At 31.5% G+C, this 27,902-nt stretch overlaps 1 protein-coding gene across 2 annotated transcripts in view; it reads left to right on the forward strand.

The window, feature by feature from the left end:
- The window catches only part of LOC148624272 (exportin-1-like), a 40,074-nt gene extending 13,339 nt beyond the window's left edge, over window positions 1-26,735 (forward strand). For both annotated transcript variants that reach the window (XM_088566908.1, XM_088566909.1), the window contains 20 exons: window positions 64-179; window positions 1,030-1,144; window positions 2,080-2,199; window positions 2,765-2,819; window positions 3,497-3,570; window positions 4,423-4,581; window positions 4,889-5,089; window positions 8,678-8,816; window positions 10,805-10,908; window positions 11,982-12,059; window positions 14,710-14,866; window positions 15,068-15,231; window positions 16,250-16,489; window positions 17,747-17,932; window positions 18,715-18,837; window positions 20,865-21,012; window positions 21,853-22,080; window positions 22,655-22,817; window positions 23,440-23,536; window positions 24,118-26,735. In XM_088566908.1, the coding sequence (XP_088423034.1) occupies window positions 64-179; window positions 1,030-1,144; window positions 2,080-2,199; window positions 2,765-2,819; window positions 3,497-3,570; window positions 4,423-4,581; window positions 4,889-5,089; window positions 8,678-8,816; window positions 10,805-10,908; window positions 11,982-12,059; window positions 14,710-14,866; window positions 15,068-15,231; window positions 16,250-16,489; window positions 17,747-17,932; window positions 18,715-18,837; window positions 20,865-21,012; window positions 21,853-22,080; window positions 22,655-22,817; window positions 23,440-23,536; window positions 24,118-24,264 (2,814 nt within the window). In that variant the 3' untranslated portion in view covers window positions 24,265-26,735. The remainder of the gene's footprint in view (window positions 1-63; window positions 180-1,029; window positions 1,145-2,079; window positions 2,200-2,764; window positions 2,820-3,496; window positions 3,571-4,422; window positions 4,582-4,888; window positions 5,090-8,677; window positions 8,817-10,804; window positions 10,909-11,981; window positions 12,060-14,709; window positions 14,867-15,067; window positions 15,232-16,249; window positions 16,490-17,746; window positions 17,933-18,714; window positions 18,838-20,864; window positions 21,013-21,852; window positions 22,081-22,654; window positions 22,818-23,439; window positions 23,537-24,117) is intronic.
- Window positions 26,736-27,902: the final 1,167 nt, after the last annotated feature.

Raw genomic sequence — 27,902 nt, forward strand, 5'->3', positions numbered from 1 at the left:
CACCCCTAAGTGTACTTTGTTTTTTGATTTTGTCATACAATTTAACCTTTTTTTTTTCTTCAGATTTTAAAGTATGAGTGGCCAAGGAATTGGCCTTCTTTTATCAGTGATATTGTTGGTGCTAGTAAAACTAATGAATCCCTATGTCAGAATAACCTAACAATAATGAAATTATTAAGGTTAGTATAATAATAGTTTAATTGGTCTTTCGCTGAAGGGGACTTTAGTTTTATACTTTGTTAGTCTAGCAAATCAGTTTCCACACTTTTTTGGTCATGCTTGCAGATAGGTACACTGCCCTACCATGACAAGTTACAGATCAAATTTGTGTTAAAATGTTTTGTATCGATTTATTATTATTCATACTTAGTATTAAAAAATACTTGCTGATGTGTAATTTGGTATTGTTTGTGGAACAACCAAATATTTTTTTGTGTATCCTGGTTATACAGCTCAATTAAACACACACTAGTAGATCAATTTAGGGAACATTGGCTAGTGAATGTTCGAGAATCCCAAAAGCTCTAAATTTCAGAATCATTAAGCAGAATTTTCATTGGAAAATTATTTTAACATTCTTAATTATTACTAATTTAGAACTATGAATAAAAAATTACTTATAGAATTTGGTTGATGAAGAAACATTGCAAGAGAGGATAGAAAATGTAATACATGTAATTTTTAGCCCTATAGTTGTTAAGAATGGCATAGCATGTGCTTGTCCTCATTGACCAGCTCATTATGCTTTGTAGTTTTTCATTCTGTACCAAAAACTTTTACAGTTTTATATTACTTTGACTAGCGAAGTTTATGGGGAATGACTAGAGGAATTGCTTTGAGAAGTAATAAAAAAAAATAACTTAATTGGAATCATTATATGTGTTGTCATTTGATGCTTAAAATGCGTGTTTATTTGAATATGAAGTATTTTTCCATGATTTTCTTCTAGTATATACTAACAAAAGATTCAATGTTGCTGGCGTACAAATTTTTGTACCTTCATATAAGTTATGTAAACTTATTTTGCAGTGAAGAGGTGTTTGACTTCAGTAGCGGTCAGATGACCCAAGCTAAAGCAAAGCATCTTAAGGACAGCATGTGCAGTGAATTTTCTTCAGTATTCCAACTCTGCCAATTTGTAATGGTAAATATATACAGTCAAACCTCGGTAGCTCGAACTCCAAGGGACCATTGAAATGTGTTCGAGTTATCGGGAGTTCGAGAAATTGAAGTGTGTATATTTCAGGATTTTTTTTCGGTGCCGGTCCGAGTTCGACTTTATCGTTAGAAATTGCCTACTTCCTACGAAGTTGTGTTAGTTCATGGATCTTTTCATTCGCTTTTGGAAGATTATGTTGATTTGTGAACATTAAAAATGCTGTGTTCGCTTTTAAAACCGTTCAGAGTTCGAGTTCCTTGGTCAATAATTTGTTTTCATCCGATTTTCTTTCATGCTTTTATCATACCGACTTCGGAACATTCTCGAATTTCAAACAATGTTATGTTAAAGATCAAAACTACCTAATTAGCGATGACTTAGAAATCCAAGTTTATTTATATTTGATTATATAGGAGAAAATTTTGGTACTTTGAATTGTGTTTGAGAAATCCTGGGTGTTCGAGCCAACCGAGTTCGAGCGAATGAAGTTTGACTGTATAATGAATACATTTGTAGTAGTTATGAAATTCCTACAGCTTCAAAATTAAATGATATGACAAGCTTCTAAACTGAAATAAGTCAATTCAAATAGAATTGTAATAACAATAAAACCTGGACACTGACCTTGTCTCATTTATGATCTGTTCAGTTTGCAGTTGTGGATCCAGACATACTGAAAAGGAGAGTTGCCACTTGTGGTCACACAGAAAATTGGGAAAGGGGGGGTGGCTAGGACATTATTTGCCATTGATTTTCAATTTTATGTATGAAAATGACAAATTTTTCTATGAAAAGGGGGAGGGGCCATCCCCTGCACCCCCTCTAGATCAGCCACTGGTTTGCTACCAGATGGGGATAGTCATGACATGCACACATGGTGCAGCTGTTTATTTAGTTTGTATGTTTTTACTTTATTTCAGGAAAATTCTCAGAATGCACCATTAGTGGGATCGACATTAGATACCTTACTGAGGTTTTTGAATTGGATACCATTGGGTTACATATTTGAAACAAAATTAATTACCACTTTAATCTATAAGGTGAGTAAACTATACACCTTAATATTTAGGTAAACAATATTTTTTTTGACATGATTTGTAACTATCAATGGATGATATGTTACTATGCAGTTAAATGGGTATCAGCTTCGGGATAATTTGTAACCATGTCACATATAAGAAACTTGTTACACCCAACATGAACAATGTTTGGAGGATGTATAGAACTTAACCGTGTGTGTGTGTTCATTTGTTTGTGTTTCTTGAAAGTGTTACCCTATACCTGGAGCTTAATGGAATTTTATGGGAAGTTTGGGCATCATGTGTAAATGTGCATGAGTATTTATAGGAAGGTTATGAAGAATTGCATGAATGATGACAGTTATTACTGGGCTCTAAAGGGAGATAATCCAGTTTAAGGGTTTTTGCATTTAAATCCCTTTTGAGTGGAATATTCTCTTTGTGAGCTTGTTCACAGTATGTCGAATTTAATCTAGAGTATTCCATAATTCTATGCAAACATATTTTTCAAATTAATGTAATACATGTAATAAGAGCAGTTCTTTACAATCAAGTGTATTGATACTAAATATATTTATTTTTTCAGTTCCTCTCAGTGCCAATGTTTAGAAATGTTACCCTTAAATGCCTGACAGAAATAGGTATGCTATGGAAACTGTAGTTATAAGCCCAGTCATGAGTTTGGGTAATTTGCCTTTGGAAAATGTTGATTATTGGATTTTTTTCAAAATGTCTCACATGATATATGTGAAAAATTGTAGGTTATAAAGTTGCAAGTATAAATGGTGTCTGATCTAATGGTCACATATTATTAAAAGCATACAAACATTGATCTGACTTGGTGTTTAGTTTGCAACAGTTATATCAAAGTTTTATGACCAGAACTTTCTTCTTTGTGATTTCCCTATTTTTTGTCTAGTGGATTATAATGTATATTTGTTAAAATCTCTTCATAAGGATGTGAATCATCAAGATTACATGATTAGTCTTACAGTTATACTAGGTTAGATCCAGTAGGTACATAAAAAAGCTTGTGGCTTCTAACCATAGCAGTCAATTTGATCATTTCCCTTTCATATTCAATATAATTTTCAGAGCCAGAACTTAATTTTGCATGATGTTGAAACATTCTTTTTTGTTTTATAGCAACTTGAAGTGAACTGGTACGACTTCAGGTAGAAATCTACCCGACATAATACCAATGTATTCTACTTAGCATAGCATCCATTCTGAATACAGTTAACATTTTTTTTACTGAATTTATATAACTCAAAATGTTTAATAAAATGATGTTTTTTATTATTATAATTATTTACAGCTGCAGTACAAGTATCACAGTATGATGAACAATTTATTCAGTTATTTACCTTAGCAATGACACAATTAAAACAGGTAACTCCTGCTTACTTTACTTTATTAAGTGTCAGTCTCTCTAAGAATCAAGCAGTGGGTGAAACATGGTATGAAAAAAAACTTATAGTATAATTTGACTATTTGCACCATCAGAATCAAGGAAAAAAGACAATATTTTCCATATCAGTTTAGCAAATTGAGTTATAATTTCATTAAAATGCACTGAAAATGAACATTTCAAGGGCAGATAACTGGGGGAAAAAGCTCATTTTTCTAACATTCTATTGAAAAATTTCTGAGCAAAGCCAGTGATGCTGAGATCAAATAATGGCCTTTTCAAATAGAGAAAATATCCTTGAGTGATATGACATTGTCTGATCGGTGGGGTTTTGACATGCATGTTTCTGATTTTTCCCATTTTGCCTGATTCTTACAAACACTTACACATGACCGTGAATCCTCATTTCTGTCCTTCTTACCACCTTCACTTTTTGTTTTGGGATGGAAAATTAAGAACTGAACAGTCAATATAAAATTTAGACACTGTCAAAGCAAGTGATTTGTGGCGTAGACAAAAAATCAAACAAACAATCCTTTTTCAGTCTATATATATACTATACTTTCACATAATGATAATCATTTCTGCATTCAGATTTGTACTTTTTAGAAAATCTTGCATTAAACTACCACTAAAATCAACCAAATTAAGCCAAACCAAGAATGATAACTCTTGCAAAGTGCAAATTTCATGTGCAATCTATTAAATTTATCTTTTGTTTTAAACTACTTAATTCTGTTGTAAAAAAAAATTACAGAAAAAGTTGATAATTGTGTATATTCATTTACTTGATTTTTGACATTATTAGCAACATTCTGAGAATTTATCTTCAGGTTCTGCCTCTACAGACTAACTTAAAGGATGCTTATCAAAAGGGAACAGATGATGAGCAAAAGTTTATTCAAAACTTGAGTCTTTTTCTGTGCACATTTTTAAAAGAACATGGCCTGTTGATAGAAAGAAAACAGGACTTACATGAAGTATTACTGGAGGTATGTTCAACAGAAAAACAAAGTTTTATTGATAGATTTTATGTAATTCACTTGTAAGAAAATTCAGTGTTAAAAAAAAAATTGAAATACTTCCGATATATTTTTGCCATTATAATTTGTGGGAGGAGTATTTATTATTGTCCCCTGTGCAAGTGAAGACCCATTCTTCTTTCTGTTCGTCCATTTGTAACACCTTGTTTAACACTTTAGAATCAACATCCCACAACATATTTAGACTAAACATGTCATTTTCAGGTTTCATGAAATATGCTGCTATTGACTTATATGTATCACACTTTTATTTCAGGCATTACATTATTTAATTCTTATCTCAGAGGTCAAAGATGTTGAAATTTTCAAAATAGTGCTTGAATATTGGAATACGTTAGCTTCTGATTTGTATAGAGAAAGTCCCTTCACAACATCCACATCTCCACTGCTGATAGGAAAGTCACATCATACTGAAATGCCAGCAAGAAGGCAGCTGTATAACCAAGTTTTATCAAGGGTTAGTAACAGATCATTAGTACAGTTGAACCTCAAACCAGGGGTCCCCTTTGTTGAATGACTAATCTTTCTCGATTGTTTTCCCTTTAATGTTCAGCTCCGTTCAGCGGTTACTCATTTATGGCGTAAAATCGTATTGTTTGTTTTTAACAGTCATTTATTTATGTCTAAATTCAGAACTTGATTTAAATCTGTGATCTTTCCATTATAAATGCCAGGGTATTATGAAAAGTATTAGGGGTGTTTTAATGAGGTTGCCTAAGTGGTCAATGATTTATTGATCAGTTGACCTGGTTGTTCTTGCTTATAATATCTAAAAAAAAACGTGTATAGTTATAAAAATTGTCAAAAAGAGTGAAAATGTACTCACTGACATATATATATAAATGATTAGATAAAGTTTAAATTTGTTTCAGACGAAATGTCCTAATCATGACTCTTATGGAACAGCAGGATGCCATAACAATAACTTTCTTTTGCCAAACAAAAATGCATGACTATGAAAGAAAACAAAATTAACACATGCATGTATATTTAGTCCACTTTTCACTTTGGACATTGAAAATCTTAACATTTTACTAAACCTTTTTTGAGAGTTTACTTTTACCATTCCCCCCGATAGAGGATGACCAGTATATATATTTACGGCTGTTCCAGCAAAACATACATGGGACCCGGGACGGCATTTTAATAAAAATATATACTTGGTTGTGGGTTGGTGGAAAATGCATCAGAAAAGATATGTCAACTTCCATCGTTGGTTGATGTGGTTCATAAGTGTTTCTCATCTCTCGATTTTCATGTAGATTAGACCGTTGGTTTTCCTGTTTGGATGGTTTTACACTAGTAATTTTTGGGGCTCTTTATAGCTTACTCTTCCACAATTTAACTTCTTTTGAAACTGAATTTGAACAGTTAAATCACTATGTAGTCATTGCATATTGAAATCAAGAACAACCCATTCCAAAACTTCAAAATGAAAGGGTATGGGCTATGGAGTGAATGTGTAGGTGACAAAACCACCAAATTATCAGAGAACAGGGCTTTTACTTCTGTTCTTCATCTTAGAAATTGTCAGAGAGTCTACAACGATGGACAAAATTTCCATACCCTTAAACTAGATAGCCCCAGTGTGCAAATGAGCAGAATTCTCGATATCGATAAACATCAAGGTTACTTTATACTATCTTGTTTCTCACCTGCACAGAGTGCATGCAAACTTAAGTGATGCTTCAATATACCATATTTCCAGCTGAAAGTGCTAGGTATACAAGAAGAGAAGTTTTCTTGAAATCATTGATCCCAATAAAACAATTGGATTTTAGGAAACTTCACACTATTATCAAGGCAATCATATGGATACACACAGAAACTTCAACTGGTTAGATGAGATACAAAATAGTTCATGGCAATACACCAGCTTCATATACAGTCACTGTTGTACAATGTGGATCAATACAACTTCTGCATAATCTTCTACTTCTCTTCACATACCAAATATCATCAACCTGTGATATAAAGTGGTTGTTGAAAATTTGATATGGACAAATACTCTGACAATTGCGAATACCAGAAAGTTAATCCCTATATTCTGGCCTTCTTGGAATTTGCTCCTAGGCAAGACAAAAATCAAGATTTAGCTGTGCATTGAAAAGAGGATATGTGTGCATAAAAATGAATGTTAATATATGAAACGATTTTAATATACAGATATATGAATGCACAAGTAGTAAAAGCATTAGTCTACACATGAATATGTGCAACATGCAAGAAATAGGCAAAACAGTGAATATACATGTTCTTTAATCAGTGTCTTAGCTAGGTAAAATGGAGAGGTGCAGCGCTGATCAGGGTTGTCGGATGATTTACATTGACAAGTAGAAATTGGGTCCAGATTGGATCTTTCACCATTTCATGGACAGCCAATCATTGGTTAATAATTGTTTTCTTTTGTACAATTAATTTCAATATATTTTTAAGTTGACTGGTCTATGTTATGTTTGTTTACCGGTATTAAATATGTCAGTTATCTCTGACAGTTCAATTCTTTTTAAAATTTTCTTTATCTTCAACAGTACAGGTAATTTTTCGGAAGTTACAATTACATTAGAGAAAATAATATGATTTTGAAATTAAATTGGAGCAATATTGAATATTTGTTACATTTCATTCAACATTTTTCCTCATAGTATGTCATAACTGTTCAGAATCACTTGCCCTTAATCTCTTTTATGATGTGATAGTATACTGCTTTAAATTCTCCAAAAGCAATGTTAATTTTTGTCTACACATCATTCTTGTATTATTTAATAAGAATACAAACATACACGAAAAGTTTTAAAAAAAAATGAATAAAGATATTTCTGACTTAATGGAAACATAAATCTTTAAACTTCAAATACACTAATATCCCTTTTTGGTTAAAAAAACATGCTACGTGTGAAAGTGCCTTCTTCCCTGCGCACCCTCTATTTTCAAATCCTAGCTAGAACACTGATTATGTGTAAATGGAATGAAGCATTCATGAAATCATGCAATGTCTTGTTATTATCTGTACGAAATACACGTATGTCACATACAGCTGAAATATATAAAAAAAATGAAAGAATCACCATGGGAATACTGTTAAAGAATATATATGAATTTTAATATACAGATAAATGAATACAAGCAGTAAAAGCGCTAGTCTATGCATGAATATGTGCAACATGCAAGTGATAGGCAGAACTACAGAATATGTATAAATGAAATGAAGCATTCATGAAATCATGCTATGTCTTGCAATTTATCTGTATGAAATATTTCACATGCAGCAGAATTATTTAAAAAAAAAAAGTAATGTATCGCCATGGGAATACTGTTAAAGAATATATATAAATTTTAATTTGCTTCTGTTGGTGCCTATAAAGCTTGGGTTTTTACCTCTATGGGTGGGTAGGAGTGAAAAAATATTGCTTCTATGGGAGGTTACCCCAATTTTCAAGTGCCTTCCCCCTGTCCCATGTATGTTTTACTGGAACAGCCCTTAGGATTTAGTTGTGTATAAGCATATTATTGTGTCCCTACTTGTATAAATACATTCTTCTTTTGTGTCCTCTGTGTATTTTGGTATTTCTGTTAGGTAGAATAATATCAAGTATCGTATGCACAGTGGCTTTACAGTCAAGTTGTACCCATACTCAACCTTGTCTGTTCGTTCCTCTGAATTTTGTTGCAACTTTCTGGACTTAATAAATGGTTTGATTTCAAATTGGTATATGATTTTGTATGTTATGTCAGACTTACCTATTTTTCACTACATGGAATGATAGAGAAAACTTTCATCACAAAAATCTCTGTTCCCATTGGATGAATTGGTTCCAAATTTGGCATGTGACTTCTTGTAGAAAGGTCATACATTGTGAATGATTTTGGTTGTTGCCTGTTATCATCTTCCTGTCTGATTGAGGTTATACTTTCGCCAACAATGTGTACAACATCATGTTTTCTTTAGTTTGTTTCAGATCCTATTTATATTTTAAAATTCTGATGCATTACGTTGAAGTACAAGAAATACTTGAGTATACATGCTGTTTTATTATGTCTTTAGGTTCGAAGAGTTATGATATCACGTATGGCAAAACCAGAGGAGGTGTTAGTTGTAGAAACAGATCAGGGTGAAGTAGTAAGAGAGTTTCTTAAAGACACAGACTCCATCAATCTTTATAAAAATATGAGAGAAACATTGGGTAAGTGTCATATAAATTATGCATTTTCAACTCTTTAGAGCAAAACTGGTATATTTGTATTTCTGCTGTTCTATAGCCTTTGTTTGGTTTTAACAAATAACTGTAAATTGTGAAAACATTTATGTGTTTTTATTACTGCCACTGTGTAAAGTCACAAAGAACACCGATAAGACCTTAGGAAAGCCAATGGGAACTTGAGGTGTGTTATTGCCCAATGCCTGTAAAGCCAAAAATAAAGTAATAGTCTTGTTTCCTTGGACCAAGGAAAAAGTAGGGTAAGTAGGTAAGGCCATGACCAAAAAAATATTCCTAGATTCTCAACCCTGCCTACGTGATTTTTACACCCACTTTTTTTTTTTTTTTTTTTTTTTTTTTTTTTAATTATCAAAATATGTATACGAAGATAATTCCATACTTAAATTTTTGGAAATATTTTGTCTTGTCACAGGGATGATTTTTTTTCCACTCTTTAGTGGAATTCCCCTATTGCAAATTCGGATTTTATGATTCTTTTTTTTTCTATTAAACTATATTTTTACTTCCTTTTTTTGCCCATTTCTACTTTGTTTGTTGACTTCTTAAAATCATCGTTGTTCTCAGCACCTGATTTATAATAATCATCATTTAGTGACTTCTGGTTTGTAAATCAGTGTTTTTTGCTGCTATTCTTTAAAATTGGTTCCAAATGGTTGAAAACTGGTACGGGTGTAACAGTGTGGGAAACTGCCGCTCGCCAGCTCACCAAATATGAGTATATGTGTATTTTGGCGAGTTCTCATTAGTGTACTTTCGTCAATTTGGCGACAGTGATTTGATTGGCGAGTTCCAAGGAAAGTTAACCAGCCAACAGGTTATTTAGTAAAAACATTCCTTAACCTCAAAAATATGATCCCTACATTTTAAGAAGTTAAGCTTGAATATGTCAAGTAAATTTTGGCATGATATGCACAATTTTATTGACTTGTAAAGCATTGTCTACGATCTGCCATTTTAATTTCTGGTAAACGGGATGTGCCAAAACCTACACGACGGTTCCAATCTCGTATTAGTATTCAAACGAATTAACTTAGTAACTTAAGATTTGTTACCTTGCAAATTAGTTGTTTATTGTCATAATGAAAATGAACAAGAAGCAAATGATCAACATTTTCTTGTTTCATAATGATGAATCTTCTGAAATATAATTTTATTTTTAAAATATGAGTTCAAAAATGGAGTACTAACTTTGTTACTATAAAGTATATGAAAAGCTTCAATGGGAGGGAATATTTGAAAATGGGAACGTTTTTGTTTTTGATAAATTTAAAAACATATGAAAAGATAGTTGAAGAAAGAAAAAGAAAGGCAGAAGATAGTCAAATCCAAGATAAAACTGATGATAGTACAGAAAAAAAAACCAAAAAATTTTGCTAGTTGAATTTCTATTTGGCTAGCAAGTTCAATATTCCGCTAGCCAGAATGGCAGGTTGGGGAAAAAATGGTTTCCCACACTGGTGTAACAGTTAAGACACATATGCTTTGAAAGAGTTTCAATAAGATTGTGCTGGTAAAATCGATCACCACCACACATAGATGATGATATCAACAATGCAAGTTTTAGGCATGAGTGACAGTTTCTGTAGGAAAAATAACAAATAAAATGAGTATCTTATAGTCAAACTCCTTCATATAAACCACATAATGGACTTAGATGAAATTTTATAGGAATGTTAGTCATTAGAATGTACTAGGATTTTACTTTCCCCATCACCCAGAGTAAGTGCCAATTTGGTGTAGGAAAGTTGTTTGTTATGTACAGACAGCAGTTTAACTTCTTGTTCCACATGCCTGGGAAAAAAATGAAGTGACTTTATTTTTCACCTTTAGCCCCCTGCAGACTTGCAAATGTTGGCTTTGTAGAAAGAGATATAATTGTTATAAAATTTACTTGTGTTTTCTGATATCATATAATTTATGTTTATTCAGCCAAATTTTAATTTATTTTACAGTATATTTAACCCATCTTGACTATGCAGACACAGAATCTATAATGACAGAGAAACTGCACAACCAAGTTAATGGCACTGAATGGTCATGGCAAAATCTGAATACAGTAAGTGTCATTAGATAGATACATGTATAATTGACCATGTTTTTCACAAGTTATTTAATTGGTACTTAATTCACCTCAAGTTTTGAGTGGTTTAAAATCTTACATAGTCGAACCTCAATGTGTTGAACTCTGATTAGTCAAAATCTCAGATAACTCGAACTAGTTACAAAGTCCCAGCAAAACTCCCCTTACTCCAATACAATTTTACCTCGGATGAATCGAAACCTGGGATTACTCGAGGTAATCGATCAGTCCCATGACTTCGAGGTTAATTAACCCTGATGTCTTGAAGTAAACTTAATTAGTCAGAAAACTGATTGTTTTATTACAAACCATGATTGAAGTGTGTTTTTAACAATGATTAGCGTGGCTTTTAAAATTAATTTGTTGACACTTTTTATGGCTTGATTTGTGTATTTGATTAATTTAAAATTGCATGTGTAGTGAAAAGAAACGAATTTTATTAATTACACGTCAAAATTCACACAAACAAGTGATATCGGATATTTTGATGTTGTGATATAATTAAAAAAAATAATAAAGATGAATTGTAATGGTATCGGACTATTTAAGGAAACAACAGGTGATAGTAAGTGTATTTCAGCGACTACATTCATTTCGCTAGTGAATTAGAAATTTTATCGTAATAATGTAGAGCACATGCATGACATGGTTTGACGATATTCCTGATTGTGAGTCAAACAAAGCAGCATGTTATGATCTATGACGTTTTCGATGTAGAAAAAAATTTAAAGAAATTTCACTAAAACATTCTGTGCTGTTCAGTGTTTCAAACACGATATACAACATACAAAAAATATCTTCCAATATGAAACGCAAGACATTAGGATGTACCGTGTAAAGTGAAATACACATACATGTACAAGCACAACAGATAATGTAAATGCAGTTCAAACAATCATTGAGCAAAATATTAGTATTTCCAGTTTATACTCGAACCTTAGATAACTCGAACATTTTTGCATGGTCCCTACAACTTCGATTTAACGAGGTTCGACTGTACAATAATCATCACTAATTTTTTTTTTTTTTTTTTTTTTTTTTTTTTGCAGCTGTGTTGGGCTATTGGTTCTATAAGTGGTGCTATGCATGAGGATGATGAAAAGCGATTTTTGGTAACAGTTATAAAGGTAAAGAAATGTTTATTTAAGGACATGTATCAGTATTGTGTGCAGTGATGTCAAAGTATGTTTTAAGCAAAAATATTAACTTATACCTCTTTATATTTTAAATACTGTACAAGTCAAATTTCTTCAAAATGAAAAACAAATAAGCTTTTTAAGGACTGTAAAATTAATTATTATTTTGACATCTCTGAGAATATAACTTGTCTTATTACTTTTTATATCTTTTTCTTTTCCCATTAACATTACAATGATTGGATTGAAGAAGTTCCCCAATAAGTGCTTTTCAACTCTGATTTAAAAAAAAAAAAAAAATTTTTGGTGCCTGTTCAGACTTTTATTGATTTTGTCACTTTGCTTGTATTTAAAGAATTAATTACCGTATTTTGGTGTGTATAGTGCACATTTATGTATGTGCACAGTGCAGTTTTGAAGGTCTAATCGTGTGAAAAAAAGTTTCTTAGACTTGTAAGACACAAATATTGATATTTTGCACTTGATCGGTCAATTTATTTACCTTGATGTGGTATTACCTATGAAAATGTGAAGGAAAGAAACTTCAATACAGACTAAAACATTGTAAACATCAGTAGCTACATAAATTGGATAATTTTAATTTCGAAGCATGATAAAATTGACTCAGGATAAATGAAAAGGGTTATAAAACAAAATCGAAAGTCTGTAAAATCGGACATTTCTGGTTTTGTTTGTAACTCCAATTTCACAATTTTTAATTTAAAAACATACTTTTAAGAAAGAAAATTATAAGAAACAATCAAAATAAGAATCAGAATAATCATTTTCAGCTGTCAAAGCATATGATAAGGAGGGTTTGACAAAAAAGGAATTAAAGTCATTTGAACATGATTTGAAGAAAATATCACTAAAAATTTATTACTTAAAGATGTATTTGATGATTGGATAAAAATTTCTGTCAGTAACATTTCACTTCTGGTTTGTTTGTTTACATTACGCAGTGTCTTATCACGTACTGAAATCTTTAATTTCACGGCCAATTCTTGCATTTTGATGTATAATCCACACTCCCATGTTCTGGAAGTGATTTCTATGTAAAAATGTGCGCATTAATACACACAAGAATACCATAGATTGTTGAAATTGTTCCACTAGTTCTGTTTATTAATCTTTTTTTCTTTTTTTTTTTTTTTTACCTGTAGACGTAGAATGGTGTATGGAATTTATATCTTAAGCAATAGATACATTATGATATATTTTATTATACTTCTTTCAAATACTTTTGAACTTTTCAATTTTGATCAGGTGAAGACTGTCACTGACAACCTGATAGATAACACATTTTGTTTCAAGTTTTAAGTTTTAATCTGTTTGAAAGTTTGTTTTATTTATTTTCATCCCCAAATTCTTCAGGCATTAGTAATATTTGATGAAGTCCCGTAATGTAGACTGGTGTGACAGGCTTTGCAATTTGTTACAGGGTGACAGTCATAACTGGCTGGCGATGGAATGGTTTCTTTCTGCTCAGTAAAACGTAATTCAAGTTAATCCAAACACTTACATACATCACTTAGGTATTGTTGATTTTGATAGCAACATTTCTATTACTCTGTTATATTTGTTGTGTGGGTAGTGGGTAGAATTCAAACAAAAACACTTCTTTACATACAAATGTAATATATTTCCTTGTGACAACAACAAGACAGAACAAAGAGCTTTTAAAGATCTATTTTAAGAGAGATGTTGCCATCAAAGTATGTTCTTATATGTCTTAATGTCATAAAGTTGCAACACTACTGACACAAGATTAAAATATTCAACTGAACTACTGAGTTTTTGATTTTCAATTTTTGATTGTCACTAGTGTTGTAACAATGAAGTGAAAGTTTGAAAAGCTTGTTTATTTTACATATTTGCATAAGGTTGATTAAAGCTTAATACATTTAACTCACATGGACCAAAGGTCCACTTGAGCTTATGTCATCCCTTTGCATCTGATGTCTTCTGTCCTTAACAGTTTCTCTCTCTTCCTTCCACTTCAACTTAAGTATTATCAGATAATATTTAGTGACTGCAAACTACTATTATATATCTCTGGGAAAAGCAAATGGATGTTTCACAATATTCTTTACCACAAATGTCAAACTATTGTAGATATTGAGGATAAGAACTTAAACAATTAAGTAATGATGAGGGCTGAAAAGGCGCCAGAAATGAGCATTTTTTATCACTTGAGTTAAAGGAAATGGTTCTCTGCAATTGCCCCTCAAGGTGCCTAACCACAAAAGGAAGGCTGAGATTGACTTCGGCGCTTGACTTGAACTGATTGGGAATTAGGGGCCTTAAGGGGGCATAAAACGAGCATTTTCATGATGTCTGGACAATAACTTAACTTAGTGAATAGATTCCATCATTCATTTCCATAGGGTTAGATCTATGTTAATGAAAAAATAGTGCTGCGGTCTGTTTTGTCCTATTCTTTAAAAAATAACTTGTGTTCAATCCAGTACACAGTTGAGTGATCCAGGCTTCCTAGAGTCTCTTGTTTTCAGTATAGTATGTATTGAGTTAATCAGTTTTTGTTGAAAATAATAAAAAACTAACATATGTTATGATATTTTTCTTGTAGATTACTTCTATTGTATTCAAGCCCTTAACTAGTTATTGTTGTATATTTTAGGATCTTTTAGGGTTATGTGAACAGAAAAGAGGTAAAGATAACAAGGCCATAATAGCCAGCAATATCATGTATGTTGTTGGACAATATCCACGGTTTCTACGAGCACACTGGAAGTTCCTGAAAACTGTAGTAAATAAGCTGTTTGAATTTATGCATGGTAAGAATAAATAAAAATATAATTTTGTTCTAAAAACCATGGCTTTTAAATGTATTTTAAGTATTATAATGCGAGTACCATTTTATGGAATCTCATTAGAACTAAGAAGAAAAAAGTTTTATTTAATTTATAACATCAATTTCAATTGTGAATGCTATAATGCTTTCAAAGTAATGTTTCCATTGACTGTATGTTTTGCAGAGACTCATGATGGTGTTCAAGACATGGCTTGTGATACATTTATAAAAATAGCACAGAAATGTAGGAGACATTTTGTTCAGGTGCAAGTAGGAGAAGTCATGCCATTCATTGAAGAAATTCTTAATGGCATTAATACTATTATCTGTGACCTTCAACCACAACAGGTGTGTAATCCGTATCTTACAATGCACAGTTGTAAAGGCTCTGTAATCATCAGTGATGGTGACAGTGTCAGTAGACATGTGATTTATGCATGATATATTAACTTGTATATTAGTGTTATCGTCTCCATTTAATTATATTACAGGGTTCATTACCACAATAAGATAGGCTCAAATAGATTTTTTGGGGGTTATGACCCAAATCATTTTGAATTATGGACCTAAAACAAGCATTATCTGTTTATTAAACTGAATATTGAGTAGAAGTGTATTGATCTGTATTAAGATGTACCACACAGCTTCATATCACAAAATTAAGATTGAGATTAAATTTGTCAAAATTGGTTCTTTCTTGACCTATTTTAAATTGGTTTTGATTTTGACACTGACAGTTTTTGGATTCTATGTTACACTGAATCTAATCAGGTATTTAGATTTTATATACTGTGGTATTTCAGATTGGTTTAAGCTTATTTTTCTTGTAGAAAACTGATTTTTTTTTTTAACTCAAAGAACACTCCGCAGGATTTTTACTGTTTCACCTCTGTATGTCCCAAACAAATATTTTCATAGCATTTTCTCAGCAAGTACAAATTACAGCAACTTGATGTTCGGTATGGAACTGCAGTAAGGAGTTCAGTCTTTACCCATTTCTGGTCTGTTACACATCTTATTATTAATGATTCCACCTATTTTCATATACATGTATTAATAGTTTTTGGCAAAATTTTTATCATACTTTTCTCAATGGGTGAAAATCCATAGCTTTTTAATGTTTGATATTGACCATTAGTTGTGGGTTCCATTCTATACTGAATCATTCAGATCCATTGCACATTTACTCCCTGTTAAATATTTATGGAAAGAGTAATTGGAAGAGAACAGGGATATACTCAGCTGGCAGTAGTAAATAGATATTTGGTTATTTCTCATTATTAAAGCAGAATTATTACATGCAGTCTACAGATTTTTTCCACATTTGTGTTTTAAAATTTAGATTTTTCTAAACTGTTCTTATCAGGTACATACATTTTATGAAGCTGTTGGCATGATGATAAGTGCTCAAACAGATCAGGTTGCCCAGGAACACCTGGTAGAAAGATACATGTTGTTACCCAATCAAGTATGGGATGGTATTATTAACCAGGCTACACACAATGTGGAAGTGTTAAAAGATCCTGATGCAGTTAAACAGCTGGGCAATATTTTAAAGACCAATGTTAGGGCGTGTAAAGCATTAGGACATCCATATGTAGCACAGGTATTGGTGTCATTTACTGTGAAAGTACTTAAATTTGTGGATATCACTGAATGTGGATTAGGGAAGATACACAAGTTATTGGATTCTTGAATTTGTGGTTTTGAGGTTTTCAGTATATACATCAATTGAAAACTTTTTTTGTTGGGAATCTAATTTTGTGGTCTGGCTCACCCACAAAAACCCCAAAAATTGGTACCCCATGAACAATAGTACTTTCACAGTAATTTTAGGTGTGATTTTTTTTCTAGTTAAAAACAGAATTTAGCTTGTTCAAATCCATATTTTACCATTCCTTTTTTACCATATGTTTACTCCTGCTTTTCTGATGGCTTATAACATCATGTCTGTAATGTGAAGTTCAGTTTATTGTAGCAATTAGAGATGAACTGGTTCAAGTACCCTTAGATGACACATGTCCAGTGATAATAAAGAAGGACACTGGTATAATGTCAAGCAGAATTATACCTGGAGAACTTTTTAAATCAATATGTTGTATTGGAAAGGTGCCAGTTCTTTTTAATTTGCTACAGATATATTGAATAGTCTCTTAAGTGTCTTAAGGTTATTGCTTAATACAGGTGGTCACTAAGACAAGTGGTCACTTAATACAGGTGGTCACTAAAACAAGTGGTCACTTAATACAGGTGGTCCCTAAGACAAGTATGACTGTATTTGTTGTGTGTTTAGCCCAGTGATGTAAACTGAAATCTTGAGACAAAAAATCATCTTGGTCAGATTTACTACAGGTATCTAAATTTTTCCATTTTTTTCCTCATTAAGTCTCTGTTTCATATTCCATTTCATGCTTTCCCTGTATTTTTTCCCATCAAAAGCCTGTTGTAGGTCTTCCAAGGTTGGTGGTCTGTGATCATTGATTATGAGAGCTGAGGGCTAAAATGACATTCATTCAAACTTAGCTCCAATATATTTTCATAGTATCTCCAATGCATTGATTGATGATGTGTAGGTAGATAACACCAGTTTCAAACAGATTTGGGTATCAAGTAGATTACTCTCAAAGTACAATATGAGTTAGAAGAAAAACTGTACCATTTTTGATAACATTGTAATGAGGGGCTGATGATTAAGTTTGTAAGATCTCATTTCTCTTCTGTCCAGTCCCAATAGCTGTCAAGAATTTACACAAATATTCAAATAAAACACATGGACAACATTGTTGTAACAATTTAGGAAATGCATGTAATTTTGTTAGGAATGAAATATGTGTCAAGACTGACTTTTGTTGTTATATTTCAGTTGGGAAGAATTTACTTAGACATGTTGAATGTGTATAAAGTAATGAGTGAAAATATAAGTAGTGCAATAGCCAGCAATGGAGAAAGTGTTACCAAGCAACCACTAATCAGGAGTATGAGAACTGTTAAAAAAGAAACTTTGAAATTAATCTCCGGATGGGTTAGCCGGTCCAATGATCCACAGATGGTAAGAATTGATGTACTTGCTATTCACTAATGCAGAAAAGTTGTGCTGATAGTCAAGAAATGTACTCACGTACCAATGTTATAACAGTGATTAAACAATGCAGACTTTGTAATGGTGACTTGAAATGCCAAGCATTATTTTCTGTTCAATAACATTCCATTTAGAAATAGGTGGCAATGCAGTAGGTTGTTGATTTATCAAAGATGCCCTTTGATGAAACCTCAATATAGAGACTTACAATGTATGAACTGCAGTGGATTGCTTTCATTCATTTTATTTCAATTTTTTATGACAATCTTCTATTGTTAATTCTTTATTTGAATTGTCTTGTTTCAAGTTACTCCCTTATTCTAAGCCATTTCCATATCTGTTGCAGTTTTTACATAAATTTGAGTCAATGATCATTGATTATGAGAGCTGAGGGCACATACCAATAGTATGCTACTTTTTAGAAATGTTTTACTGGTAATTTTTGCAGAACAATTATTTTGCCTTGTGACGCATTGTATTCATATATGTGAAATTTTTAGAAGTGAATTAGATAAGGTTAAAAGAGTGACTTTATGACATGTGACAGTTACCTTATACAATGTAGGGGACTAGCTATGTAGTTGTCAAAACGTTCCAATCTCAATTTTTGTGATCTCTTGTGTTCCACTATGATTTTTGTAGGATGAAAGAAAGTGGATAAAGTAAAGTTCCCATTGAAGTGTAGTTAATACTTGAAGCAGTGTTTTTACAGTGGATGAATTTTGTAAAACAGTTTGTTTTGTCATTTATAGGTTGCTGTTAATTTCATTCCACCCTTACTAGATGCTGTATTATTAGATTACCAGAGAAATGTGCCTGCAGCTAGAGAGCCTGAGGTTTTAAGTACAATGGCTTCAATTGTAAATAGGTTGGAGGTATGTATTTGAGACTTGATAGAAACAGAAAAAATAGATATTATAATATGATATTATATCTTGTAGATGAAAATCAATTTAAAAAAAAAAGAAAGACTTTAAATGTAGGGATTTTTGATCTGTTGAAAAACATGGCCGCCGGAACTAAAAATAGAACATATGGGTCAGACAGTAGTTTTTCAGCCAATATCTTGGAAACTATTATAGATCAAAAATTTTCAATTAGTGGAATGATCCTTTTGATGAATCCTACCTAAGTCTTCTTGAGTCAATATTGTTGGACAACTTCTTGTTAAATTTATTGCCCTTGAAATGCAAAATTTAGCCAGGTGAGCAATTCAGGCTCTTCGGAGCCTCTTGTTTAGATGTAGCAGTTGGGCACAGATTTATGTTTTGAAAGAATTTTGACCTCCTGGAACTTACTTGTAATCAAGAAATTTAAATTTTGAATAATAATTTCCATATGAATGTATCACATAGTAACTTCTTTCATAATCAAATTTACTTATCATATATTCTTGAGTATTAGTCGACCCACCTATAAGTCGGACCCCCCTTTTCAGTCAAAAATTTCTGAAACCTAGCCTCGGCCTGCTTATAAGTTGGACTGATTTCTGTCAGCTGCATCGCTAACATTCCTAAATTACAATGAGAATACCTGTTTGATTTGATAACTAATGTAAATATTGAAATAAATAATTACAAGCCAGACTGGAGTTGTTTTTATAGTAGTAAGCAACTTCTTGACAAGCCATGTGTATTGTTTTGATACGGCCATTTTTTCATTCATTCTAGTTTTGGTACAACCAATAACCCAAATTAAAATCATAAATATACTGAAGAACAAATAATAAAATAGAAAGTTTATAATACTTGTACAACAGATTTTTATACCCCCGTATAAGACGGAACATAGTATTGTATACCGTTGTTTGTCTGTCCGTCATCAACACTTAGGACTCAACTCAACCTTTATGAAACTTTGGTGAATTGTTCATATCTATTGATGTAAGTTCCCTTCCGATTTTTATAAATTTCAGATTTTTCGTTTCTGTGTAATGAATTTTAATTCTTGAAAAAGGGGGATTTTCAAGTTTTCGGACAATAACTCAAAAACACTTTCATGAACTTTTTATGAAACTTTGGTGAATTGTTTATATCTGTTGAAGTAAGCTCCCTTCCAATTTGTGTAAATGTATATGCCTTAATAAATAATCTTGTCTCAAAGTGTGTTTTGAACAAGATGGAAATGTTTTAGTGAAGACAACAAACTTAGTTAAACTTGAGGTAGCCTTGATAGTGCCAAATTTTTTGTGCAAATTTTATTTACTTTTTTGGGGGGTGGGGGGGGGGGTGGTATTTGACAGGGCTCACAGTATTTCTAATTGATCATATGAATTCATTAAAAGCATAAGGACAAGTTAAAAGGGCAAAGGGGATATTATGCACTTAAAGCGCAGCTCTTTATTGAAGATATTTCATTAAGAGAATTTAGCTTCATGAAAAGGCAATTCACGAAAAGAATTGCCATAACCAACTGAAATATTGAATACTTTTGTCATGGCATTGGTACATTATTGGGTCATGTTTCTAATACATCTTTGGTTTTTTTGGGAATATGAGTGTAAAAATCTCTTCACAAAATTGATCAGTGGAAGATACAAATAAAATTATAAAAGGTTGGTATTGTGGCAAAGTAAAGACTGAACGGTAAATCTTCTTTAACTGCAGCATATTTTAGCTGCAAAAAGTAGATGAAGACTTTCTTCACAAAATTTAAACATTGGGGTAAAAGTTCATTATTGGTGTCATGCTCATGTCAATTATCAAGCTTCTGAGATTTTCAAGCTGAAAATTTTAGTTCATAAGCTAGATCTTGTCTATAAGTAAGAACCCTTCCCAGCAAAAATCTTGACTTATAGGCGAGTATATATATAGTAGTATTAATTTGCATTGTTGTGAATTTTTTGGTTTTCTTATGCTGTCAATGAGTTTTTTTCATCAATTATATCCACTTTTGTTTTCAGGGCAACATAACAAATGATATTCCACAGATCTTCGATGCTGTTTTTGAATGTACATTAGAAATGATCAACAAGGACTTTGAAGAATTCCCAGAACACAGAACAAACTTCTTTTTATTACTACAAGCCGTCAATACACATTGCTTCCAAGGTATAAAGATATTAAATTTTATACTGCCCCACAGTTATGGTTATAATAAAGTGTGGAGATAATTAATGTTGGGTTACTGCAAGGGTAAATTATCCATTTTTAGCATTCGAATTAAAGTTACATGAAGCAGAGGGTATCCTTTTCATGAGTTTGACAAGTCCATGGGGAGCAACAGAGAAACATAAATAATAGTCTGCCCACCCTTAAGTCACTTTGAGGGTACATTTCTGGAATTTTTTGTTGGATTCATTCCATATTTGGTAGGATTTATTGTTTTTGGGTGTAGATGTAGACACTGCTCCATTTTAATTGGACACATTCTGTATGAGTTGTGGGTCTTTGACTATTTTCAACTACTTTTCAATGCCCTATTTTTGTGGGATTTATTTTGGTGTTTTCTTTTATATTTTTTCTATTTGGGACAAGCACTGTACAACTCTGTTATTTGAAATGTGTTCCTAGTCCTTGATGTAAGAGTTATTTTAATTAAGAATGAAATATGTATAGTACAACATCAGGGAATCAAGACTTAAATTTTCCTTTCCCAAATTATTAGTAAAAGTTCTGGTAAGTCAATTATTTTAATTAAGAATGAAATATGTATAGTACAACATCAGGGAATCAAGACTGGTATTTTCCTTTCCCATATTATTAGTAAAAGTTCTGGTAAGTCAGTTCTTGTGAATAAAAACTTGGGTTGTCATTGCTTGTTTAACAATAAACAGAGTGGTAAAACAAATCCACAGTACTCATACATAGTCCATATTTAGTATAAATAGATAACTTATTAATTGATCTTACAAACATTTTGAAGAAATTTTTTTTTTTTTTTTTTTTCAGCTTTCTTGAATATCCCACCAGCACAGTTCAAATTAGTGTTAGACTCTATTATCTGGGCATTTAAACATACAATGAGAAATGTAGCTGATACTGGACTAGACATTTTATATCAATTGTTACAAAATGTTGCACAGACAGAAGAGGCAGCTCAGAGTTTTTATCAAACCTATTTTAAGGATATTTTACAGCATGTGTTCTCAGTTGTGACAGATAGTTCACATACAGCAGGTATGCTGACAGTTAAAGGGATTTTTTTTCTATTTTATTTGTTTTATACAATTTAAGATTCAGTATATACAAATATTGCATGGAGGTTTTCTTGTAGGATAATGGTCTTATTGTTGCCTTTAGTTGCATTCTAAAAACTTGTCTTGAGTCACACACCTTTAATTGAAAAGTATTTTTATTGTCAATATTATTATTCCTCATGCAAGAAACTTTTATTCAAGAATTAGCATGATAATTTTAAAAAGAACACTTAACTAGGAACAAAAAGTGTCATTGTTTTATTTACTTGTATTATAATGCATTTGGCGAAGAGACTATACTGATGAACAGGGCTTAGATTAATGTGATGTCATTAAAATTGGATCAACTTATTGATAAATTTAATAATAGTCTATCAAAACAGAAATTTTGAAAATTTTCAGTTCTAGGATTTGGGGATTACTAAGAAAACACATCTACTAACTATGAATTTTACCCAGTTATAAACAGATGAGTGACTTTTAATAAACATTATATATGTGATGATTTATAAATGGTGCTGTATATTAGTTTGTAATTTTTAATGTTTTTGTAGGTCTCACTACACAAGCGACTATTTTAGCATACATGTTTTGTTTGGTTGAAAATGGAAAAATCACAGTTTCTTTGTCTAGTAGTGGAGATCATTCACAGAATGTACAACACATTATGCAGTTTCTGCTAGAACTTCTAAAAAATGCTTTCCCTCATTTGAATGAGTAAGTTCTTACTATAAGAATCTTTAGTTTTATATTTTAATACCCATTTTATAGAGTAAAACAGGTTCTTCAGCTGCAGTTTGGTAATCTAGAATAATCTGAAAGTAAAGTATAAAAGAGGCGATTGGAAGTAAGGAGCTATATCAGTACATTCCAAGTAAAATTACTATTGATATCCATTGGTGAAAACCTAAACAATATAACAATTATATTCCAAACATGTGATACAGCATGTGAAACAATGGAAAATAATGGTAATCAATACATTCATACCTTCCATATCCTGTATTTGCAGTGATGCATATTGAAGGGGCCTTATTTTTTGGGGGAGGGATGGTCAAACTGAGTTGTACTTGCAATCATCATCAGTTATCTGTAAATATTTATTGAAAGTAGAGAAATGAGCTAAAATTGAAGAGCATATCTTGGATTGATGTTGCAAATCTTTGATATCTTAACCGTAGCCTGAGATGAAAGATATTAGGCAGTATAAATAATATAGAAATGTTCAAGTCACCACTAGTACTGACCTCATTTTAATGACTAGCGGCAGTACTATTTGCATTAATGAAGTGAAAAGATATATGTTAACAATGTGTTATTGTGTGCTTTATTTTTGCAGGCCACAAATCAAAGTTTTCATTGAGGGACTATTCAGTTTTGATCAAGATATTCCTGCTTTTAAAGAACATTTAAGGGATTTCTTGGTGCAAATAAGGGTATGTGTACATTTACTTGATATCATACAATTAAAATATATAATCATGTATGCAGTGTCCATACTTGTCCCAACTGCTTAGGATTCAAAATCTGCAGTCGTATTCAGATTCATCTTGCAAATCATTTTATTTTTTACTGTATAACTTTATCCATATTTAAAAATCAGACAAAGCATCACAAAAACAGGGAATGCTTCTAAATCTACGTTATTTAAGAATCGTGAATAGAAGGATGAAACACATGTTTATTTTTGTAACAGTATTTTTTATTAATTTTCAGGGACAGGATATCTTTCCTGTAAATACTTTATAACACTTTATATTGCTTTTTAGAATTTGGGTTTTTTTTTTACATTCCTGAGTAGCTTAGTTACTGGCATATTGCTGTTTTATATTTTAAAAAAAAAAAGAACATCTGCTTAAATTTTCTTTATTTGACCATGATACATCACTGACTTCACCTAAAACTAATCTATGGGTAAGGCTTTAGAGTAGGGGATAATACATTTATCTATTTATGTAATAACTATTTAAATAATATGGTACATGTTTGAATTTATAACCATCTGGTCTTTTTATAGGAGTATGCTGGAGAAGATAATGCTGATTTGTTCCTTGAAGAAAGAGAAACTGCAATCAAGTGTGCTCAAGAAGAAAAACGTAAACAGCAGTTAGCTGTGCCGGGTATAATAGGACCACATGAAATCCCTGAAGAGATGCAGGACTAGTAATTGGATGTCAAAATGTTGTGTATTCATTCTTAATTATCATAATAACATTCTTATATGAAAAGGATTTATCAAAATTTTAAATTTAATTTTCATGACATGTACAGAACCATAAAATATTGTTGTTTTTCTTTTCTTTTTTCTCTGTAAGTATAAAATATTTCCAAACCTCTGGAAGTTTACTATATTCAAATGGTAATTGTGTTTTTCCCAAGTTATACAATATAGTAGACAATTTTTTTTTCCACCACCATGGTATATTGGCATGACATTAGTTACCAATGATCTTCTGGTTTACAGTTCTCATCATTTATTTCTTAATAGCAATTATGGTTAAATAAAAAAAAAATGATCTGGGAAAAGCTACATTACTGCAAATTTTCTTGAGTATTAATGTGAAGATGTTACATACATTGTAAGATAACAAATAAGGTTTCATTCTTAATCATGATCCAAATTGAATATTACATGAGGCTGTAAAATAGTGCTCATAACTGTCCCACATGGTTTAGAATTCAACTACTGATTTTGTATCAAGCTTGTTGGAGCATGTTTTTTTAGATATACTTATTAATGCTTACAGTTAATTTTTAAGCAGATCTGTAATTCTAACCAAATTTGTATGGTTTTTTGTGATATAGAAATTTATATTGATTATCAGTAACTTGTATATACAACAACCACTTGTATGTAGATAAAACTGACAAAGCTGTATGTATATGTAGATCTTGTCATAAATAATGTGAAAATTTATATTTAATTATGGATCTTGTATGAAAAAATGGTAATTATTTAAAATAGGGACACTTTTTTTCAATACTCTTCCTGTCAGATAATCTACATTAAGTGCTGTGGACTTGAAAGCATCAACAATATTGCATGTTACTGGATAGAACTTCTCTCTAAAGCTTAAAAATGCAAATGCTATAATTAGGGGGTAACCATTCACCAGTTCTTCGATGCATCACATTCTTTTTGGTTAGGATCCAGAAATCGATACCAGGGCTATTTTAACGATTCCAATATGATTCCTCAAAGTAATGACCGCTACAAATTTTGTTTCTTAATCACAAACCGGTTTGTCTGCTGTTATGAACACTTTAGATTTGCTTAAAGTGTTATGGATAGAGGCTAGTCAAACCTATGGACATGATTATGTGTCATTTTTTTGGGGGGGGGGGGGTAAATTGTTGAACTGTAAATGAAATAACACCAACAAGACATGTCTGTAAAAAAATCACTATATGAATAGACTTTCAGCCAAGAATTGTGATATGTATCAGATTGTGGCTATAAGTATACCCTCTGCAAACAAAAAAATCATCAGTTAATCTTTCTGTCCACATTTCTCTTTAACTCTTAAATACTCAATAGAATTGGTTGAAATTTTATAGGACCTTGAGGTGACGTGTTGATGTATATGGAGGAAAGTACAAATTTGTTTTCCAATGCCTGCAATCCAATATCAGGATTTCACATGTTTCAACTCCTTCTAAACCACACAATAGTTCGGTTATTTTTTATAGAATGGTTAGACATGATATTTAATGTTGCACGAAGTGAGATAATTATTGTACAAAACCTGTAAAAGTATCTTATCGAGGGTTTTATATGTTAAACTATACTATAGGTTTGGGTGAAATTTAGTAGAAATATAAGACATGAAGAACAAAGAAAAGTTAATGTCACTGAGATAATGTTACTTCAAGTGCAACACATGATTTCAATCCATAGGAAGCTTAGATTATTCTTTCTGAAAGTCTATAAACAGGTCATTGTTTAATCATACAGTTTATTATTTAAATCAAAATAACTGAATCAGTCATTAAAACTATCATTATAAAAACTTGCATAGAAATAGAATAATGCTTAGAAAATCAATTAACAATATTTTTTAAGTTCATGGATACCTGTGTATGTGTTCAGAAGAGTTGTACTATCTCAACATTTCCTCCAGTTGTTGTTAAATCTGTCTGAAAAGTTTCATATGAGACTGCAAAGATGTAACCTGAAGTAAGGTTCATAATAATACAGGAAGTTTAACATTTCTTTATAACTACAATGACTCATTTTCTTAAAAAGATTTTCTATGTCATTTATAATCCAATCATTTGTTCTTGATAACGTTTACTATTGTAATATTATGCCTTAATTTCTAATTTTGTACTGTAAAGAATAGTTTTCATTTGTTTTCTGTGTATCCATTCATTATTTGCACATTTTATCATAGGAAATGCTCTGAATAGCTAGATTATTCTGACACCATCATGTTCATATTTTGTCATGGTTACGTTTAAGTAATTGTGATTTGTATATAATTATGTTACCATCTATCTAATAATGCCATGTCTCATTGTTTGCTCTATTTATGATTGAATAGTTTTAAGGTCATTTATTTGTCTTCTGTCACCTGCCTTTTTTCAAATAGATCTGTTCAGAAGCAGACAAAGCATTAAAAATGAGAAACCTAATTTCTTACTTGTTTTTAAACCACCACAAGAAAAGGATGAAGGTCAATAAGGCCTTGTACCTACTAAAATTATTGGGTAAAAAAAAATTATCATAAATTTGGAAGAAACTGTATAATAATGTAATTCATATTTTAAATTTTATGCATTAATTTCGTAATTTAAAAAGTAAACAAAATGCAAAAAAAAAAAAAAAAAAAAAAAATGCCTGAAAGGCTATTCTGTAGATAAAATACCATTTTTTCACTCTTGCCACTTATTTTATTGTGAGATCCAGCTTGAACCAAAAAATTATTGAAACTGAAAGTGTGCATTTATTCATTCTTTCTATAGGATGCATTTAACAAAAAAAACTACAAAAATCACGCTTAAAATCACTTCAAAATCGCTTCAAAAATGACCAAGTCCAACTTTTACTGTACTTGTATCATGTGACCTAGCTAACTGTCACATGATTAACCATCTGGCCATCCATGTAATATACACCAAAACCCTACCTGCACTGTAACAAGATTTTTTCTATGGATTTAACATTTGAATCTAAGTTTTTAATATTTGCTTGCTCTAATATCTGTATAAATCTCCTCCATAGAAGATTGTTTTACATTATGATTTACTTTTGTGTTGAATTTAGTACAAAAATTAGAGGCTTTAAATAAGCTGGTATAAGTATTAGTGTATAGAAACCTGTAGCTCACTGTCTCAAGATAATTTTGTTTGTAATAAATGTCCCAACACATTTTATTCCCTTATGTAAATCGGCAAAGTTGGAAACACTGTTATAATATCAAGCGCGCATAAAGCTTTTTACTGGCTCCAGTTTTTATTTCAATGTAGGAAAATTAAAAGCTATTTGCTTTGTTTGCCTGTAAAAAATCCAGGGTCTGGGTATTTATCTAATGCAATGATTAAGCACAGTTCTATATAACAAAGTTCTTTCAAGACTGCTTTCTCTATCTGGGTAAAAATCTTCAATACATATACATTTACACCTTGCATGTATTCGATACTTCAAAGTCAAGAAATGCAAAATGTTTGTTCAGTTTTACGCATTTTTATGTGCATAAAATCTTGTTGCTTGAGTTCTTGTATTTTAAGTAAATTTTCCAACATTTCTTTGGTATTTACTATACACCTACACATACGCCAAAGACATGTAGACACTTAAAA

This window comes from Perna viridis, chromosome 2 (assembly GCF_037379345.1).
Source record: "Perna viridis isolate PV_CMFRI_1.1 ecotype Kerala chromosome 2, ASM3737934v1, whole genome shotgun sequence".
NCBI classification, from domain to species: domain Eukaryota; kingdom Metazoa; phylum Mollusca; class Bivalvia; order Mytilida; family Mytilidae; genus Perna; species Perna viridis.